Here is a 22407-nt window from a genome sequence, read left to right as displayed (position 1 = left end):
CACATGCATGCACATCTATACATCACATCTATACCCCCCCCCACACCCTCCCTCTTTCCATCCTCCCTCCATCCTTCCTCTTGTAACTACGCCCCCTGGCTGTTTGTGTCAGTGTTCTCCCAGAAACTGCCTGGTGAAATGAGGGTGAAACCTATAGCCTGCGGCAAACAGATAAAAGCGGCCTCTGCGCTTCCTGTGACGTCATTGGTAGCTTGTCTCGCGTACCGTAGGAGAGGACGAGGTGCAGAGTTCAGCGATGAGTAAGGATTATGAGGCTCCTTGTATTTCCGTATCACTCTCATTATGGCACAGCAAGTGTCAGCACAACATGAAGAAGGCCAGCGATGCATGTGAAGGAGTCACCTTGCAGAATGACGTGTGATCCGTGAGTTCTAATTATAGTAGCTGCTGTTAAATGATTAAATTTCATATTTTTATTACCTGCAGTTTAATGTATTCATATATTCACTTCAACACCAAGGATGTAGGACTCAGATATGACAGCAATAATGTCTGCACCAAGTAACGCTCTGAAGTGGTGACATGGGTAGAAATAAAATATTCTGAACCAACAACAATCAAATGACCTGCATAGATGCTGTGGGTAAATATCATAGTGTGCCGCTTTTGGTGTTTTAGGAAATGATTGGATGACAAAAAGAAGAAAAGGAAGAAAGAAGACAGACAATTGAGTCCATTGGGATTCTGTGATTTGTTTTGACACCCCACGCTGCCAAAATCTATGAGCTCACTGGATGATTAATCACCAAAACTTTGTCCAACAAATGAACTGGCTGTGAGTCCTTTTTTAAGTTTTGTTTACAAAGGCTTACCTGCAGCATCAGGGACACTGAATGGCTTTGAGTGGCGACATGATGACAGTTATGTCGGTGATTATTCTTCTCATACCTTCTTGTACTGAAAGCTCCTGCAGGTCAGAATTCACAAAAAATGTCCTCGTCTTCTCGTATCAATATTCTTTAAATGTGTTTGCACTGAGCTTACCTAATATTGTCATCCCCTTTGTCCATAGTGCCATTTCATTATTGCTATTAACTCCGTGACATCTCAGATCCATAAGAGGCGTCCCTCCTCAGTGCCTCTTTTTCTTCCTTTTTTCTCATCTGAACCGAGCATCTTGGCAGGTGTTCACACTGGGTTGGTGGAGGGGGGGGGGGGGGGGGTGATGGGGGGGGGGGGGGGGGGGGTTATGCTTCAGGCGCAGGTGAGATGATGATATATGATCCAGGACGTCCGATTTGACAGGTTCTGCGAATTAGAATTCTGTTCAGACGTTAAAACACCACACAGGGTTTTACACACATAGCGGCGGCTATTTTAGCTTTCTCTGCGGCACTTGCAAGGTAAAAAAGTAAAAATCGGAAGTTCGTGCTACAAAGTAATCTACCAGGAATGTGCCCTGTCATGTATTAGATTATCCACCCCAGCATCTTCTGGACTGGCCTCATTCAAATGAATGCGTTTTTTTTCACACGGGGCTGTCCGCTCTTTCTGTAGCTCGACCCCACACTCACTTCACACACATTACGGTTCTCCAACCACTTAATATGTAAACATGCGGACTGCACTTAAACCCGGCGTTGGCCGTTATCACAAGGTGGCCTAAAACCAAGCAGTAAAGCTCGCATGTGGCATTTTACAAGTAGTTTACTTCATCTGTTCTTTTGCTTGTGCTGAAGGGGTCGACTAGTTCTTACAAAGAGGAGCTCTACTGCTGCTCGTGTGCTGTGGGCCAGTTACTTTATATGAACTATAATCACATAATCACGTGATTGTACCCCAGAGGTATGGACTTTACAATCTGTACAACATATCCTGAGACCGTAGGCCTTTTTCCAGTGTAAGCACCAAGTGAGCAATCAATGGGACACCATTTTCTCGAGTACAAGAGAACGACCCCAGTCTGCTGATGGATTGCTGGGAGCCACAGCTGACCAGTGAATCTTCATTACTGGGCAGGGGTCGAGGTGGATGGGTCAAACCACCAGCGATCTTTGAGCCGGGGGGGCCGCCGTTCGTTCCCTGTGTGAAATGAAAAGTCACAGTTGATTTACTTGTCATGTAACTTGTGTACTTCAGTAACAACACTAGTTATTTTAACCCAAACGATGACCTTTTCCTAAAATATGTAGTTTTGTTGCCTGAGCCAAACTAAGTTGTGTCCTGTAAAGACGGAAGTTTATTTTGAAAAGACTGCATGCATGTAACCAGCGGAAATGTACTCGTGTTGCTGGCTTTCGTAAGAAAATGCTTGAAAAATGAGGTGTAACCTTTCACAAGATATCATCCGAACTGTGTTCTGTGTTTTTTTAGGAAAACACAGAAAATGTACTTTTTGCAAAATATTTGCTTGCAGACAGAAAACTGCAGTTTGAGTTATTTTGTTAATATCCGCTTTTCCTCAATGACATGCCCTGAACATCCGCCTCAGAAAACTTCAGACCTGCATCCTGTTTCTGTGGCTTGTGCTGAACTCGAATGGGGAAAGTTTGAGGAAGGAGATAATGTGACGTAAATCACAGTGAGAGGAGGATGTGAAAGGTTGCTTGAGCTTTATAGCTCGAGATACATTGTGAGAGAGAAGGATAAAGGCCAAACTGGGGGATGACCAGGTTACCACAGCGGAGGCACAGCTAAGCTCACGTGTCTGCTGCACAACGCTGTTCGCATGAGAATCACCTCACAGCCTGGCACACCCGCAGCAGGGTTTTAAATCTGACTTTTGAAAATGATGTTAACCTGAATATTTCCCAGCCGTAGTCCAGGTAGGACAAGCAAAAGGTAATCCAAGAGTCATAGCCTCTCTCACACTCACCCGGCGGGGGGGGGGGACAAGAATAAAGATGACTTGAGTAGAAATGAAATATTTATGATTCAAAGCATAGGGATCGGAGCGAGGAATTGCCCCAGGGCTCATTGAGCTGCACTTCATTTGAGAAGCATACATTTCCTCTGTAACATCTCATGGAAACGCACACCTTCGTGGACAGGTGGACATTATCGCACTATTACATCCCCCGGTTAACGATGATGAAGACAGTCTCATGGTGTCTCTGCAGGAAATTGGTTTCGTGAGGATTCGTGATGAGGATGATTACTTCGCTCGCTCATAAGGCAGAAAACTAGATGCCCGAATGTGAAATCACAGATAGCGAACGTGGGTACTGGGGTCGGGGGGGGGGGGTGATAAATGTGAAACGTCAACTACAAGATGTAGATGTTAGCGCATAGGCATACTCTATAACTTGCTATGTTTCTATTCTATAAATATATAATGCGCTATGATTTAAGTATTGCTTATATATTTCTACACGAGCCATGTTTTTCCTATGAAGAGAGCTGAGCCCTGCGGCTGAGCCACCTTAGGGTATTGCATGCCTTTCACATTTAAAGTCATCGCTCGTGCGCTCAAAGATCAGCCAATGAGACGACGGCTATCTGTGACGATGATGCTCAAACCGCTCTCGATGATCAGTGTCTAACCAGCTGTTTTTGGCCCTTTCCGTTGACTGTAAAACACACTGGGAGACACTGTCCCGCAGGTCCCGTCCTTGCCATTTCTCTACCTGTCCACCAGATGTCTTCTCCAGCTGACATCACGCCACTCCCTCCTGACCTTCGCCTGCTCACCTGTTCCCCATTTGCCTCATTAGTCTTGTAATCATACATCAGCCCGTTTCCACCTGCTCTTTGCCAGTTTGCGTCTGTTCTAGCACTTTGTCTCGCCTGCCTGACCGTCTCACTGATCCACAGACTCTCTGCCTACCCTCCCTTCAGTAAGCTTGCTTATTTCTGACCATAGACGGTATAATAGAAGTGGACGTAGTCATCGTGACGTCACCCATTGGTTTTGTGGTCATTTTGAGGCCTCGAGTTTGCCTGAATTACGGCCGTCGCCATGCTGTTGTTTTTTTTGCAGCCAGTTAACATTTTCGGAATGTGAAGGAGTGACGTAGAGATGCCGTGTAGGTCTCTGGTAGCCAAAGTATACTCCGCTTTATGGTCTATTTTACTCTAAACTGGACCATAATTTACTAAATGAACGTCATGCTGTATTGAAGAAGATTTGAAACTAGAGATTGGGACCATAAACTCATGTTCACAATATTTACTGAGGGAATAATTCAAGTGAGAAGTAATAATTTTCTCATGTGATTTCTATACAATCTGAATTATTTTTGAAACCGGAGGAGTCGCCCCAAAAAGTCGCACTGAAGAAAATGATTTAAAGTGACTTCCACCTCTTAATTAAACCTCAGAAATAGTGTTTTGCTGCACATTTCAGCAACAATCACCTCCAAACACACAAGTTCAGGACAGGATTGCACATTTGTTGCGGCTGCTGGACCTGCACATATAAGACAAAAAGGGTGAAATGCAACTCCAACTGTGCTGCCAAGCAAATAGCGCCTCGGTGCTCCTTTGCTATGTTTACGTATTTAAATTAGATAACAGACATTTGGCACAAAATTGGCCCCTTCTTATGCAAATGAGCCTCATTGCAAAAAACAATTAACTTCACAAAGATCAGCGCTGATGGCCACACGCTGTTACAGTGACATTCTGAGTGTCTTCAGAGAGTTGATGGTAACTGAAGTGTATTCATGCAGGGTGTCACGTCCAGACCTTCCAGTGATCGTGGCAGCAGCGGCTGTAGGCAGGTGAATGCATCGTCACGGTCTGTTGACAATCATTCATTTAGTTTTCATTGGTGACGTAAACCTCCACTTTGCTCTGAGCACCACTTCACCGTGCACACAGCTCATATCACTGATCATTTGCAGGAAGAACTGACTTTGTGTTTCATTTTGTGATTTCGAAAAAAAGAGGGCGACAGACAATGAATACAAACCAGATATAAAATAATGAAGATCACGAGTGCATTACTGTCCTTCACAATGTTATTTATTTATTGTGTTCTGCTCATACAAATGCCCGGCCCACATGGACTGATAAAGCACCAAAACACTAATGTTGCAGCCGTAAAACATTTGTCAGCTTCTTCTATTAAATTGCAAATGAACAACTTTGTCTTCTGCCCCCGAGGCTCTGCAAATAATCTCTTTCTATAATCATTTAATCCGGAAGAACTCATCTGAAATTACATTTTATCAAACTAGCTCTTAAATCATCACATAATGAGCAATAAAACATGAAATGGACTTAATAGTAAATGCCGACCAAATCACATAGCAAACAAAGTCTTTTCTCCTTTCTCTTTTTTCTACAGCTAATAATAATGTAGCCAAACTTAATTTTTCACTCAGAGATCTTTGACTTTTGGTTTAATTCTGCTTCTAATAAGGCTCCACACTGTAGCTGTTTTCATCCCCGTTTAACTTGGTTTGGTTCGCACCAGACATCAACTGACCATCTTCCCTTGTGCATTAGGAACAATTGACCTTCGCTAAGCCCCGCCCCCTCTGCTACTCGACCTCGAGCTGTCAGCAATACGTTACAATGTAGCCCACACGTTCATTCATCACTAACTGCACTACCGGAAAAAAGATGATCTTATTTTTGGAAAAACTAAAAAGCCATTTCAGAGAGAAGCAGACAATATGCCTTTGAAGGATATATCCAGGAAGTCAAACTGATTCAGCAGTAAAAACAGGTTTAAAAAGATAAAGCTAGAAGCTAAAGCCTACAGATCACAGTGTGAAACTGAACCACCGCATCACCTGGCGATCGAGAGAGAAGACAATGAAATTAAGGAACAACTCTGTTCCCGCAAAGCCAGTTAGGTCTTTATTCACTTTTAAAATCATTAAAAAGCAACAAAAACATTCGGTATACCTTCAGTAGCTGGGAGTGTGATAAATACCCTGTGGCAAATCGTGGCGTTCCAAACCAACTGGATTACATCTGTTCAAAGGGTTCCAATTAGGTCCACAGACAGAAGACTGGCTCACTTCGCACAACCTGTTGCGGCTCTGGCTGGTTGTGTCATGTACAGCGGAAAATCGTCTCTCGCACCCACTATTCATATTTGTGAATACATGTTTTGCAGTTTGAATGATGAAAACTGCTGGGGAATTAGTTAGCTTTTAAGAGACATTTTAGTGACAATTGCAAGCGATAAATGATTATCTTACTTTAGAGACCTGATATCTTGCTATTGAGGCTTACAGAGGGTCTGAAATGTCAATCAATCAAGGGGATTGGCCCCCGGAGACCCCTGGTAGCTAGCATAGCATAGAAGTGCTAACATACTCTTTTAGTGTCAGCCCCACAAGTTTTTACGAAGAAACGTTACGTTTTAGGAACGCAAAACGTTTATCTTACCTCACTAGTCCGGGCATTTCCATGCAAAATATCCCAGTTAACAATCTTTCTAGCGAGCCACTCTCGTTTCTCAATTACTAGTATTTGCTTTTCACTTACTGTAAGACATTAAATGTACAATGATGCTCAGTAGAGAAAACCCAGCCTGAGCTGTAGAGGTTAGAGATATGTTGGGATGTTAGAACCAATCAGCATTTTCATTGATAGGTATATCGTTGCTGTGGCGGCACACGTTAAAGGTCATGACGACATCGTTAGGCAATAAACAGGAATGCCGTTATATGGATTTTTTTCGGGCTGCTGCTGTCTCTAGGTGTCGCTTTTCAACTTAATGATTCAGATGTCATGCTAATTGTGCGTGTGCGTTCGCTGTGGTATAAATAGTGCCGGAAAAGAGACGAGTACATTAAATGGTTTCAGACGCAAATGTGAAAGGTCACGATGAGGCAGGGAAAGAAACTGTTTGCAATCAGAGAGAGAGAGAGAGGGGTGACATGGGCACTTTGTGTGTGGGTGTGTGTGTGTGTGTGTGTGTGTGTGTGTGTGTGTGTGTGGATGGGGTTAGCGATGCCTCTGGAAATTGATTGTCGCCGTACACACATCCTGATGGCAGAGATGGTTCATTAAACGCTTTTCAGAGATTCAATTAATGGCAGAAATTAGATCATTCTGTGTGCATGTGCATGCAAACGTATGTTTGTGCATGTGTGTGTGTGTGTGTGTGTGTGTAGGGCATGATTCATGTGTGCTTTCAGCGGTCCCAGCAGAGAAGCTCTAATAATTTATTATAATCACTTCCTGTCCCCAGAGGAAGAGCAACATGAAATATGTCAGAGGAAAGGAGACACCAAACAGAGGGTACTGAACTCAGGTTGTATCACTGGTTCAAGCGGAACTTCATTTCAGTGACACGTCCACCTGTAGACAGTCCATCATTCATCTCACCAATTATCTTATTTATTATTAATTTATCTTCAAGTTTTCACATAAAAATATAGCAGTATTTGTGCTGCAACTGGTATTTATATTTTGTATCATTGATTTTCCCCCCTCAAATGAAATCAAAATGATCACACAAACAAAAGCACACAGATTAAAACCTAAACATAAAATATGCACATCCGGAAACACAAAAGAAAGACAATAAGACAAACTGTGAACAGCATATAAAACAGACGTGATGCAAGTTCTCATCTGTTGAATTCATTTTTTGTTTGATTAACCCGGCGCATCCTTCCCTCTTTATATTCTCTCAGCACAACATAACAATATTTCAAAATTAATTTCAATGGCATTATCGCTAACCGAGCCGAGGGAAATCCTTTTGTGTCAAGTTCAACGTGAAGAGGGAAAAGGGAGCCCACAATGTAAACTCTAGTTTATTGGCTCTACTGCACCACCCACTTTATTTTATTTGTTTGATTCTTAACTGCTGCATGGTTTGCAGACAGTTATGAGCGTCCATAGCACAAGTATTTTCAATAAATTGGGTGAACTTTTTGTCCCGTTAGCAATCGAGCTAACAAGCTTGCTAACAGTTGTGTCTACACGGTCACCATAAATTTGAGAATACTCAAGAGACTCGCTGCCTGACGACCAATGCTAACTTTAACCATTCAAGATCGAAGCCTAACCTCAACCATCTCGCCAGAGTTTCGCAAATGGAGGGTTACCATCTACACACGCGACCCTAACTGACAGTTAGCAAGCTAGTTAGCTTGGAGCTATAAGTAACTGCTGCAGAACATGTGGTAAAAATCCTGTGGTTAACATCCCAAAAAGATTACACACACGTCTTGATTACCACAACAATACAACAGGAAAATTGGGACAACAACAAAAAAAGTCACAAGCATTCACTTCAGACACAGAACTCATGGTATTTGACTACAAGAACTACAGAACTGAATCAGGACAGCAAGTTCATCATGTGCTAGCGTGTTTGCAGTAGTTAACCAACTTGGATAAACTTCACTGTGGTTCCGCTTTCTGTTGTTACTGGACCTTTAAAAATTCTGTTTTAGGGCTGACATTCTGATTTAGGATTTAGTTCAGTGTTTTGTTAAGGTTAAAGATTGGGGAAGTAATTGTAATGGTTAAGATAAGGGAATGCATTACATGAGCAATTGTCCTCAAAATATATGATTATGTGCATGTTTATGACCTGACACACTCAGAACGTTTACTAATCAGAGGTGACATTGTTTTTTCAACGGCTATTTCTGCATCTTTTAACCTTAAAATAACTCAATAATTCAAGCAGACAAGCCAGAAATCCATGAAAACTAGGCAAGTAACAAAAGCTGACAGCGCTACCAGATGATGTTTGAATAGTTTGACCTCATTCACCCAGACTTTGGCCTCAGAGTAATGATGCACAGAGGAGGGATGACTGTGTGTTTCGCATCCAACAGTGAGAGTCCAGAGATCTCTGTGGGATAAGTTTCCATTTATTATCACAGAGACATCATGCCAATAACTCAGTGTGTGTTTGTGTGTGTGAGGAAGCTTTCTGCCAACATGTTTACTATCTGCAGATGAAAACCCATCCGTCTGTTAGTCTACACTTCATAGCGTGATGTTTGTGCTGTGTGTCAGCGGTTTATAGATTCACTGGAATGAAAGACTGATTGAATCAACCAACAGGAGGATGAGATGTTTGTTTGCTCACTTCCTCCTGAATAATTTCATCCAAGAAAAAATCTCTATTAAATTTTATATTTCCGAACATTGTACTCAAAGAAAATCCTACATTCATAATTTTGCTTCCTGCAAACCGTGATGGAAAACAAACTCTTATCTTTAATACAAAATAGACTGTCACACTGGCCCAATCAGACTTTGTGTGTGTGTGTGTGTGTGTGTGTGTGTGTGTGTGTGCGCGCATGTATTCTTAATTCAGGCTATCTTTGGGGACACATTTAAGAATAAGGACCAGTTAATTGGGGACGGCTTACTGATTTTCAGTGCTTCAATTTAAAAATAATTAACTTATCTCTGCATGTCACAATCATATCAGTGTCTAATTGGACCAGAGCTAACGTGGGTGGGAGTAATCAATCAATTAATCAACTTCTATTATAGCACAATTAAAAGTGCTTTACAAATGATGGGGAAGAATTGATGGAAATGGATTGAAGATGAAGAGACTAATGCACTCCAAATTAAGTTAAGAAGAATAAATAAATAAAAGACAACACTGAATAAATTGATCATGTTAAAACAGTAAAGAAAATTATAATCAAAGTAGGGCAACATTAAAAAAAGAATATGTATAAATACTAAAACCATAGTGTAAAAACACATAAGACACTGTATAAAAGCAGATGTAATATTAAGCAACAATAATAAAAATCATAAAATTATGAAACACTGCATAAAAGCCAGAATGAATAGATATAGTATATAGTTTGTTTTAAAATATCAATATTGCAGCTACTCTCAGATCCTCTGGAAGCCCATTTGAGAAAAAGTGTTTTTTAAGATTTTTGGTACATTAGTTAAGATTAGGGTTAAGCAAGTATTGGTTATTGTAAGTCTTCAGGAAATTAATTAAATCTATGTAATGTCTCCAAAAGTGAGCCGAGTAAACATGTGTGGGTGGGTGCACATCACCGCCCTTCATTGTAGCAACTTCAAAAGCATCGTGTCAACAGGATTCTGGTCATCACACACGCAAATGAACAGTTTGTCACACACACACACACACACACACACACACACACACACACACACACACACACACACACACACACACACACACACACACACACACACACACACACACACACACACACACACACACACAGAGAGAGCGCCTTTCTTTGAAGTGGACCCTGGAGCAAATAAATGTCCACTCTAGAATGAAAATGGGAGACAATACAAGCCGTTCTATTTCCTTCTTTTGCCTCATTTAATGATCACGCCGTTGTTCCAATAGAGCCACGGGCCACATGAGTAAATCTGCACTGAAAAACCCATTAACCACTTTGTAAAAACCCACGGCACACTTGCGGTCAGGGTGAAAGTTATTGACTCAAGCAATCAAGTCAGCTTGTTTCAGCTGCACAGAGAATGAACACTGCGTTTTTCTTTCAGGTTCATGATGAGATCGGTCAGCAGGATTTTGTCTTTCACAATGAGTGGAAATGTATCTGCGTAAGGAATGTTTGTACCCCATTTTTACTTGGTTGCCACTTCTGTTTTACTTACAATGAATCAAGTCAAATAAAAAAAATGACCTACAAGATTTTTTTGTCGATGTCAGCGTAGTAATACATGGTTTATCTGTGGTTGGGTGCTATGAAGTTGCTGCTACGTACTGGCTACTTGGCTGCTTGGACTGCTCTGTTTTCTCCTTCCAAGTTTCTGCCAAGTTTACAAGTAGAGCCTAGAGATTGCCAAGAGTAAAATAAGGAAGTTAGAGAAAGACTCAGTTGTGTGCAGCAGCGACTCCTCTGGTTAAAAGAAGTCTGATTGTATAGAGGTCTATGATTTATTACCTCATTAAACATGAGTTTATTGTCTCAATAGTTTCAAGTCTTCTTCAGTACAGCATGATGTTCATTTAGTAAATTATGGTCCAATTAGAGTCAAATAGACCATAAAGAGTGTGCTTTAGGGCGTGGCTACCTTGTGATTGGCCGGTTGAAACGGCGTCTCTGCATCCCTCCTCCACCGTACAAACATGGTCACTTGTGCTCACTGGTTGCAAAAAACAAGATGGCGATGGCCAAAATGCTGAACTCGAGGCTACAAAACAGTAGCCACAAACCAAAACGATGACATAACGAGGATTACGTCCACTTCTTATATACAGTCTATATATGCTCATAACTAACAGTGTGTGCGGCGGGGGCGTGCCTGTGTGTGTGTTTGTGTGTCAGATCAGCCTCTGACTTATCTCAGAGCTCACCATGAACTTCATCTCTCTCCCTTTCCGTCTTGTTTCTTTGCCTTTTCTTAAGTAACGCTAGTAAAGTAATGCTTCATAAAGCCCGAGTGTGAATTTTTGTTGAAACATTTGCAACTCAAGCAAAAGTGTCTTGGCCTCAGTTAGCGCGGCCCGGGGCACATTTGTTATCTTGCATCTTTTCCTTGACTACACTGTGACAACTGCAAACCTTCTGCTAGCTGCAGTCGTTGCTCTTCCGCAGTGAATGAAATAACTTAAACGCGGAAACTGCACACCTCATTATCAGATGAAATAAAAGTTCAAATCCCGCGCTGAGCTATCAAAACATACACGGAGGGCATCTACGACCAGACTGCTGTCATTTCCCTATAAATCCATTTTAAATGAGTTCCTAAATTGGACCTGTAAACTACATTTACTGCAAATCCCTGGCCATGTCCTCCAGTCTCTATTCAGTTAACAAAGTTTGGCTTCACCGAAAGGCCTTCAGCTCCCCTCTTTGAGGAAATGCCCTCTGGCAAGAACTTTTACTCCACTTTAAATTGAAGAGGTTGAAAGAAGTACACTTCTTAAGGCTATTCAACTCTTGGATACTAAACCTGAGGCACTTTAAAGGCCCAGGGCTATTTATCAATAGACTGTTTTGTTGGCGAAGGTTAGCGGTATCGGCCATAGATGTCTGCTCTCTCCGATACAATGGGACTGGTTGGCACTCGGCTTGCGATGCTGAAAGCACCACGAAAATACATTTGAAAAGCTCAACAGCAATAAACAGAAATCATGACCCAGTTACTCAAGGTATATGTATTCATATCCATACAATATCACATTGTATAAAGGTGTGTGTCCAGCAAAGCGCTGTTTTTTTTTCAGCTGAGAGCTTTAGTGTGGTTGCTATGCACAGCGTTCTACCCAAAGTTTAACATTTTTTCAACTCTCGGCCACCAGAAATAAACTCCAAACGTATACAGCGCTCAGTGCCTCGTCATGGCAAAGAATTAAAAAAATACACTGGCTGTACCAGGGACTCGTGGTATTTTTAGAAACATGCTTGTGGGCGACTCATCCGCTCCCTTTGGACACTGGCGGGCAGCGTTTTGGCCACCGCTGCCATAGCAAAATGCATGGCAGCTCGCCACAGGTCGGAGTTTTTCCGGCGTAAAACCAACACATCATTTTATTTGTCTATAAAACTAAAATTTACGGCAGAAGATTGAAAGTTTTGTTCCAGTTACAATGAGCTGGTATGAGTGACACAGCACCTGCATGGTCCTTTGCTCATGCTGTGATTTGAGTCAGAATGGTCCCGATGTGTGAAGGTGTGCGTCGTGACAAACTTTGACTGAATTCACAGGAGTGCACGAGGAAGCGAGTGAATGCTGCTGCCCTTTTATTTTGCTGCCCTTTACAGGCTGAAACACAAAGACGGATTCTGAGCAAGGAGCTGCTAACGCTCATCACCGGAGGAGCCGTAAAGAGTCCAAATGGCATTTATTCTGCAGCACTTCCACAGACTGAAGTGTATTCAAACATGGCACACTTTTTTATGTTTTTAATAGTCAGCAATTCAAGGCAAAAGGAATGTGATCACCCTCTTAATGTGAGTAAGATACGCTGCCTTCTGCACTTACGGAAAAAATACTTACAGCTCAGTAAAGCTCAGGGGGAAGCGAACATAAATATGTGACCAAATGATTATAAAATTGACCAAGTATATAAAATCAGGTTTCACGGTGAGAAATTAAGCAGTATTAAGCGTGAAAGGGTTAGTATTTTAACCACTGAGAGCTTATTTTACGTTGTGGACGTTATTGTCCAGCTGTCTGACTGTCTGCACAAAACATCCTAAACACAAAAATAGTGAAAAAACTGTTTCGCCGGTCTAACTCCACAATTCACTACGCTACAGTTCAAAGACTTCACACGTTTTCAGCAATTACTTTTATGAAAAGCTACACAGCAGAGGCTGGGAAGAGTTTTAGCGCACAATATTGTTAAATTTACTTCACTAAATGTGATGATTTGTAAGTCAAAAGTGAATTACAAACGTACTGTTTTCAGAGAGGTTCGTACCCCCGCAAAAGAAACTGAGTTGATCTGGTATATAAATACGGAAACGAACACTGTTTAAACAAAGTTTAACTAAAAAATGCTCTTTGGATCTGTCTGTTTGGATACAGATCTGAGAATCACCAGGGGAATATGGGGGAAAAAAACATAAATGATTCACTCTATAAAAATTTAACTAAATAATATATATCTCATGAGGTGACTCATAACGCCAACTTTGGCTCCAGAACTCACTATTGCAGTGATCTTTTTCTGTCTATAATGTTATCGTGGGTGTCTGAGCTAAACTCTTTAAATACGGACTGGTTCAGTGCTTTATGATACGTGACTTGAGATTATGATATTGCAGAATACATAGTTTCAAAGCTGTGGCAGTATTTTGTTGTTGTTGTTATACGCTAAAACAAAGGTGGTTAATAAAACACTGTAAAAGTTTCTCAGACATGCTGTAGAGAATGTGCGGCTTGGTTTAGAGTCACATAAAGAATGTGAGAGCCGATTATTTTGCTGTGGGCCATGAACTCACCGTCTATAAATGGACAAGAGAAGCAACCTGTCGACCTGAGACAAAGTACATGGGTCCCAATGACAGCAGGACGGCACAAATCTGATCTCAGACCATTTGATCAAAACGCGACCTGACAGGGAATTATTAATTCACTGATAATGGGCCGAAAATAGGAAGCCCAGATATTCAGGTCCGTGCTATGTAAATATAACCTTCAAAGTTAATTAGTTGAGAATAAATGTTTCTCTTTTTGATCCAAGGGGTAAAGCTTTTGTTCCAAAGGTCTGTCACCTCTGGAGCCTCAGTCATCAGAGAGATCTCTGAGCTCGCTAAAGAATGTGTGTCGTGGTCAATACTGGGGCCCTGTCCAATTATTCCTCCTCGTCTTACTAATTAAAAATACATTTTCTGTTCTAACCAACAGCAGTTAAAAGCATTAAATTGCTTTCACACAGTCTGAATTAGAATCTTCTCAGTATCACGTAGGAAACATCTGTTACAATGATTCATGATGAATGTTTGAGTGGTTTTATATGAACGTAGTGTGTGTTTTGCCTCCCAGGATTAATAATACAAGTCTTCATAAATTATGCAATGTTTTTGTTTTTGCCCAATCTCAAATGATATAAAACCACACAGTCGATCTCAACAAAGTGTCTAGAGGGATTCATTATGCATGGAAACTATTAAGGTACGGCAAATGACAAATTCACACGTGTTTCCTGTTTCTACGTGATATCCAGAGTTCACCTTTGTTCATCTTTGGAGGAGCGGATGATCCGTCGGCCAGTAAAAACACTCTTTCATTGTGTTTGGATTAAAGTTGTTGTTCTTCTGCAGTGGTGGCCAATCGTTTTTTGATTGTTTAAGGAGTCACGGGCCAAACAACAGTAAATGCTTTGTTTTCAACCAGTTACACTCCAAGAAAACCTCATGTGCCATAAACAAAAATAATTTTCTTTGAAAATATCTCTGCAACACGATTATACTGTTTAACCTTTGGCATTACAGTTGTTTACTGGCGTGCCCACATTTTACAAAAACATATTTCTGTATCTGCTGCTTTTAAATTTCAATACTTTTAAGTTAAGCTCTACTACAGTGCCCACTTTAACTATTATGATGTTGTTTGTAAATAAGCAAAGTTAGAACAGGCATGAACTGCCAAATACTGGTTTCTGTTTGTGGCTTAAGGGCCAACTTAAAACATTACGATGAAATGTAAATGTAAGATGTAAATCTGTCTGATGTTAAGATGTAACAAACAGAAACGGCAGAAATGTTCAAATATAACTTTCTGTGCCAAGAGGTTAAGACAGAGATGATATCACGACATTTAGTTGACTAGTTTGTGTAAATACTGTGCAATTTATCAACCGTATGTAAATGGGACCATTATTTACTAAATGAACATCATGCTGTATGGAAGAAGTCTTATTATTAACTAGATTCAGACCATCAACTCATGTTTACAATGTTTACTGAGGTAATAAATCAAGTGAGAAGTCGGGTCATTTTCTCATAGACTTCTATACAATCAGACTTATTTGCGCATACAGAGTAGTCGCCCCCTGATGGCCATTAGAGAGAATGCAAGTTTAAGGCGCTTCAGCATTAGCTTCACTTTTCAGAGCCTGAGGTTTGCCGCCTGGTTACAACGATATACTAATTGTTTCATTGTAATGTGAAACCGTTCATGTTACAACGCCAAGACTTATTGTTACAACATGAAAGATTTCACTTTATGACCAGGGGTTAAAGTTTGATTAATAAGGTCATCTGATCAGCGGTTTCATGCATGAAAATGTCAAGCAAGATGCTCAACAAATCAGACAGTAGCCTCATGTCACTGGTGGATTCACAGGTATTCCCAATGGAAGCATTGGAACCATTTATTTTCAGTTTGTTATTATAACATTATCGACCTCCTATTAATCTTGGTATAATGCGCTAAGATGATGCTGATCTGTTTATTTCATTTCTTAATATGTCTATCTGTCTTTCCTGCAACATTTCTGTTGCTGCTCTTTTATTGTTGCATCATTTATTTTTTATAGTAAAATAATATAATAATTGATGTACTCCATGATCGAACTTCAGAAATCGTTGTTGCTGTGAAAACGATTAAACATATGCTGCCACCAAATGAGCCATTTGGCTGCCTGATGACGAACCAGAGGAGAGACAATCAAGTCATTCGGATGCTTTTAAGGCAACACTGTTGCAAAGGAAACGTTAAAGTAACGTTAGCCGGAGGAGAAGCCTGCAGAGCGCGCGGTGACGGCCACTTTCTGATTCATTACGGTAAGATATTGCTGCATGGTTGTGTGTGCGTGTGTGTGTGTGTTTGCGTGTGCGCGCGCGCGCGCAGCAGCAGCTGCTGATCCCTCCCTGACTTTACTCTCTCTCTCGTCTTCAGTCCTGCAGTGGCGGAGTCGGCAGGAGCGCAGACATCTGAGGAGTTTTTTTTTTTAACCAACAGCGAATCTCTCCGCAGTTTGAGACCCACAGACGGATTATTTAAAAGCGCGTGTACCGGCTGCAAAAGATTCAGGTGCAACTTTGCCACTGTTTCTGTTGTGTTCATCTCTTCTTGGTACAGATCTTCAGCCAGCACCTGGCATGCCTTCTCTACATCTTCAGCCTTGAGAGAGGATCCGCACATTATCCACAATATTTTCTCTGAGGGTAAGATCACTATTTGAACAAACAGCTTCTCCCATCTGCCTTTTATCAAATTAGGATTAAAATATGTCTTTTGTAGGATGTGGCTGTGGTGGAAATGCTAAAGTTTTTGTTTGCCCTTTTTTAATGCCAATAATTTGATGTTGCTGGACTCTCTTTGTTCATAAAAAAAATATCTGCAAAATGAGATTTATGCCCCCGGTGACACTCTGCCATCTGTGTGCAATCAATGAATAATTCATATTAAAGCTGTACCGCAAACATTTCCTTACCATTCTTAAAATTACAGAAAGTATCGAATCGTTTCCTGAGCAAACCTTTGCTTCTCTTTACCAGGAATGTGTTGTTCCCTGTTGTTTGGTCTGCTACAGAGCTATTTATACAGCCTCTGATGTCTGTGATGTTTTCTCTAAACAGATCTGATAGCATCCCCGTGATGGACTGAAGGTGTTAGGAGAAGGAAGAGGAAGAGAGAGAGAGAGTGTGTGGAGGGAGAGGTCTGCATGATGTTTTTCCTTCCTTGAAGGTGAGGAAGTCTATTAACAGCCTGTGGGGATAACCGGGTTCACTTCCTGGAGGAATTATCGGGGACCGGTGCAGAACAGCACCATGACACCAGCCGACTCATAGGATGTGTGATTTACAAAGATGTTGGACCTGCAGACCACATGACTGAAACCTGAAATGATGTTATCAGTAAGGATTCTGGATCCTGATTTTGCTGTTTTGCTGTTTCCCTCTGCCGTGTCTGTGAATGGGTTTTAATGAGGACCGGGGGAAACCTGTACAGTGACCCCCACAGTCGACAGATTTTCATACCCCTCTGCAGCCTCCCCTACTGTGGTTTCGTTCCCACTGGCGGAGCAGCATGGATCCGGACCGGCCGTCGGACTGGAGCTCAGTCCAGCCCAGCTTCTCTCCGCTGCCGCAGCATCACGGCTCTCAGGAAAGACTCAACCACACCTACAGCTTCCACAGCTCCATGATGCTGCCCTCCACCTTCAGTTCCCCCACTGCCTCCCTCCGTCAACCCTTACCCTCTCTGCTGCCCTCCTCCCTCATCTCCTCCCCTTTGTTCCCCACCACCTCGGCCACTCGACAGACGTCCACTCTAGTCCTCCAGCCCTCCTCCTCCTCCCTCCCTTTGTCCCTGTCCACCTTTTCTGCCAACGACCTGGCCGACCTGGAGAGCATGCTGCTCTGGACTCTCCACGAGCCCAGCACGATCGCTCTGACCATCATGTACTGTCTGTCTTTCATTTTGGGATTCGCCGGGAATTTGATGTCCCTGCGCGTCCTCACCAACAGGCGGAGCCGGCGGCTGGCCGGTGTGAGCGCCACGCGCAGTCTCCTGGTGAACCTGGCGGTGTGTGACCTGGCGGTGGTGTGCGTGTGCATGCCCATCACCCTGGGCAGCCAGATCTACACCGCCTGGGTCTACGGTGACCTCCTTTGTCGAGCGGTGCCCTTCACGCAGGCCGTCTCGGTGTCGGCCAGCGTGTTAACGCTGACCGTGATCAGCGTGAACCGCTACTACAGTGTTCGATCCCCGCTGCGAGCTCGCTCCATGTTTACCCGCCGTCGGATCTTGGCGACCGTCGCCGTTGTGTGGACAGTGTCTTCGATCATGTGCGCTCCTATCGCAGTGATGAACCGGCGACGCAGGATCAGCTTTGGGACTTTTGCCGTCCTGGTCTGCGAGGAGAAGTGGCCTCAGCATCGCCTTAAACAGGGGTAGGTTCTGAATGTAGCAGCAGATCCAATGCTCTCCAGCTAAATTTCGGATCTATTTGTCCAAATCCAGTGAGCCATTAGATGCTGTTGGGCCATGGTTACGTTTCAGCCATTACCATCCATTAGTTGTTGTCGTGTCCAGCTCTGTTTTACAGTAATTGGCTCTCAAAAGTCCCAGTGAAACTGAGGTCAGAGTGCTTAGTTCCTGTTACAGTTCAAATGTTGGATGACTCATTCGGCACTCAGGGGCGTTAACAAATAAATGATCCAATCAAAATGAGAGTGGCGCTCGGGCGCCAGTCATCTGCATGTACTGCCCACACTGCAGTGAGACAGAGCCGGGCGAAAATCTGCAACGTTACCTTTCATCTCTCCCTCCTCCTCCTCTTGATCTAACAACAGGTGTGTGTGTGTGTGTGTGTGTGGAGCCAACAGTCCTCTGTAGCTCCCCATGGCGCTGCACTCTAAGCCCGTCCACTTTTTAGTGGTCCAATCAAATGCGAAGGATTTGAGTTAAATCCCTTAATGGCCTTTAATGGCCGACTGAGCGAGTGGAATTGGAGGGCGTTGTCAATGAGATGCTCTCTGATTGGCTGGTCAACCCAGTGAATCAGTGATATCTCCTGTTTTTCCCCATAAGAGAAGGAAAAGACCACAGACTGGTTAAAAACAGCCCAAAGCAAAGTTTAACTTTAGTGTGCTAGCTGCAACTTCTTGCAAGACGTATCTGAAAATTGATGCTTTGAGGATGAAATAAGACTTTTTGATTCGCCATGTCTCTCAATGATATGTTTGTGGATCACTAACAGGCGCATAACATATAAATAGGTTGTCTGTCTGGTGGTTGTCTGTAATCTTCGCAACTTGAGGGAACTAGAGGCTAAGTTGTCTTTTAGCGATTGTCTACTAGTTCGTAAAGTTTGGTTTTGTGTGTCGGGGGCCTTTAGTTTCTCACATAGAGACCAACTTGCCTTTGAGGTTTTTAAATGCTGTGCTTGAGGAGCTCAGACAGTCAAATTCAGCTCCATTTTGTACGCATAACAGTGGCTTGAGAGACTTTCCTTTCTTGTTTTGTGGTCCGTAATCACGAATTGTGACTCAGTGACTCAGAATGACTTCTATTGTGTTCGCTCTGTATTTTTCTTTATATGCCATTATAGCTTCATTGCCTGCCACTCACTTTGCGACCGTGTGCTGGAATCTGTTAGAAATAGTTTATTATCCAGAGATACCATCGAACATAAATCTGTTGGGAGTTTAGTGCTGCTGCCTACACTATTGCCATGACATAGGGAGCATGTCATAGAAATGTCCTTGATTCATCAGGCAGAGAGCTTCTCCAGCAGCGGAAATGATATTTTCAGTGTTTCACCACAACACAGGTGGATATAATAGATAGATCTTCATGAAACATTATCAATTTCAGTTTATAGTGACGAATAAAGCGTTCCGCTTTTCTCCCACAGATACAATGTGCTGCTGTTCGTGATGCTCTACTGCCTGCCGGTGACCTTTAACCTCACCATAGGCTTCTTAACTGGCAGGCGGCTTTGGGGAGGGAAGAAATCCACTTTCGCCGACCTCGATCCCCGCAGCGAAGCTCTGCACGCCTCGCGCCTGAAGACGCGCCAGAAGATCGCCAAGATGGTGGTGTGCCTGGTGCTGCTGTTCGCGGTGTCCTGGCTGCCGCTCTACTTGGTCGACCTTTGGATCGACTGCGAGCAAAGGCCGCCGTCTTGGCTCCTGCAGACGCGCCCGTTCGCCCAGTGGCTGGGCCTGACAAACTCCAGCCTCAACCCCATCTGTTACTGTTTCATAGGGGATCTGTACCGCTCAGCAAAAGTGATACGGACCCGCTACTACCAGAAAGTCGCCGCTCTGTTTGGCTCCTCCTCGTTCTCCAGCTCAGCCCGCGCGGCTTCTCCCACCTCGGTGATTACAGACACCAAAGGGACAGCCGCCGAGCGCCGCCATATTGCCGCCGCTACAATCCCCAGGCTGTTGGGCTTGGCTCGAGGCCAGGGGCTGGGACAGAAGGTCGTAGACAGCCGAGCAGGGTCCCACCACAGCATCTCAGACTGGTGTCACTCCAGTCCCAGTGTTTGTGACAGCTCCTTGTTTCCCTGCCAGCTCCACACACTCCAGCACTCCATACAAAGCGCAGACCTCCTGCCCGCAAGGAGACACTCTGTAAATGAGAGCGCGGGATCATTACCTTTAAGAATCGAGTCGGTGGAAATAGACGTGCTGCCTTTAAGGAGGCATTCGGGGGGTAGAATATATAGTCTGTCAGCTGATAAGAGAGACATCATTACCATCGGCAGGGATGCTCTTTGTTACACCGGGCAGCACAGAGGCAAAACATCACAAACCTACTTTCTGGTAGGAGACGGGGAGGATGACACAACCGAGATGACCAGCCTGTGAAAGCTGCAGCTAAGTACCAGCAGGGAGGTTGTTTTTTCACCTTGTCTGTCCTGCAGGCAGAAAAAACACACACAGCTCCTGATTCAGTTTGCAGCGGACAGTGCGGGTTAATCCCTTGCAAAGGCAATTGTTTGTCTTGAGGATAAACTGACCTGGCCCACACACTCCGTCTGTCTCTGTGAAGTATTCTCTCAGTATCATCACAATCACCGGGGATCCGGGGTGGACGTTTGCACAGATGAGTTCAGGTTTTTGAAGACAAGTGGAGGGAGCAGTGATGGAGGGAAGCCTGCAGGGGAAGACTTGGGGGGGAGGGGAGGGGGGTGGGGTGGGGGGATGGGTCACTGATTGAAGCGGTGCACCATTACACGCAAGTCATATCATAGGTAACTGAGCTGCTTGTCACAGTCGTGCTTAAGACAATAACCCAGCAGGACGTATCCGTGTTCTTTCTTATTGCTTTGCTATTGTAGAGACATACTGTATCAGGTCTCTACAGGATAATGTCACCATCAATGTCTGCAGTCTGTGAAAGATATGTACCCCCAGCTTGTTCACGTGTGCAGTCACACAGGTGATTTGCAGGGAATGTGAGATAAACTGAACCAGAGAATCTAAAACCCAAACACACAATGAATGGTTCCGTTTTGCATATAATAACTCTGTGACGTTGCTATTTTGGTATGAAATGACTTTCAAGGTCCATCAGATTTTTTGAAAGCTAGGCCTTTGTCAGCCAGAACAAGCCATTTTTCTTCATTCAGAGGGAATTTTAAGGGTCGGCTCACCCAAAAGACACGTTTCTTTTCATGACTTTGTGACTGAAGTGGTTTGTAATCACGGAGATAGTTTTGGTTTTATTGGCCTGGTGGTGACTTTTCTGATGCCACCTCAAAATGTAATTTTGGTAATTACAATTGTGTTTAGAGTCTCAGGTCACAGAATTTAATAATTGCTTTTAAAAAAAAAAACATTAATCAACTTCAAAGTGCTTTTCCAGAATCGGTGTCCTAGCCTGATAATGAATTCTCATTTTACTTTCACTTCATCATTCACTGCACTTTTGCCTGGCGAGGAGCAGTTCACTTTTTTATGTCTATATAGAACAAATATGCCACTCAAGGGTGCCCAGTGAATTGTTATTTTAAAGGAACAGTGTGTAGCATTCAGGAGATCTATTGGCAGGAAATGAATGTAATATTATTCTTTTTTTTATTTTCACCTGAAAATAAGAATCGTATTTTCGTTACTGTAGACTGAGTCGCTTATATCAACAAACGGAGCATTTCCTCTTCACTGAGCCGGCTGCCATTTTTCTACAGTAGCCCAGATCCATGGATGTATAAAGAGAACTGGATACAGCGTCCCCGTTCATTCCTGTGAAAGGTGCATGAAGCAAAAAAAGTCTGAGTATAAAATAACCGGATCTTTTTTTGCGATCTTCCGCATTCGACCACTAGCGTTTTCTTTAACCCCGCCTCCCATCCCTTGGTCCAGCCTCGTTCTCGGGCTCATTCAGATAAAGGGAAAATATCTCTGGATTTGACTATTTGTGCATTTTATAACTTTTAGGACATAATGATTTAAATAAGGACTATTCATGTGTTGGTTCTGGGAATTTAATTGAAATTACAGACGTCTCTTTCCCAATGCAAGTCTGTGGGAACGGTTAGGGTTAGGGTTAGGCTTCATGTGACGGACCAGGAAAATGTAATACCACTAAATAAAAGTTACTTCAAAGCTATGCGCTCTTCCAAGGGGC

The 22407-nt window shown here is 43.0% G+C and overlaps 1 protein-coding gene across 1 annotated transcript; it reads left to right on the top strand.

Moving 5' to 3' along the window:
• Positions 1-17352: 17352 nt before the first annotated feature.
• Positions 17353-20645, top strand: LOC306696333 (neuropeptide Y receptor type 2-like; the record flags this gene model as incomplete). The annotated part of the gene is made up of 2 exons (XM_079159918.1): positions 17353-18218; positions 19685-20645. 2 exons carry the CDS (start codon positions 17353-17355, stop codon positions 20643-20645), a joined length of 1827 nt encoding a protein of 608 aa, XP_079016044.1.
• Between the last annotated feature and the right edge of the window lie 1762 nt (positions 20646-22407).

Source organism: Pholis gunnellus, assembly GCF_910591455.1.
Source record: "Pholis gunnellus genome assembly, chromosome: 5".
NCBI lineage: Eukaryota > Metazoa > Chordata > Actinopteri > Perciformes > Pholidae > Pholis > Pholis gunnellus.
Note: the sequence above shows the minus strand (reverse complement) of the source record. Positions and strands in the feature narration are given on the sequence as shown.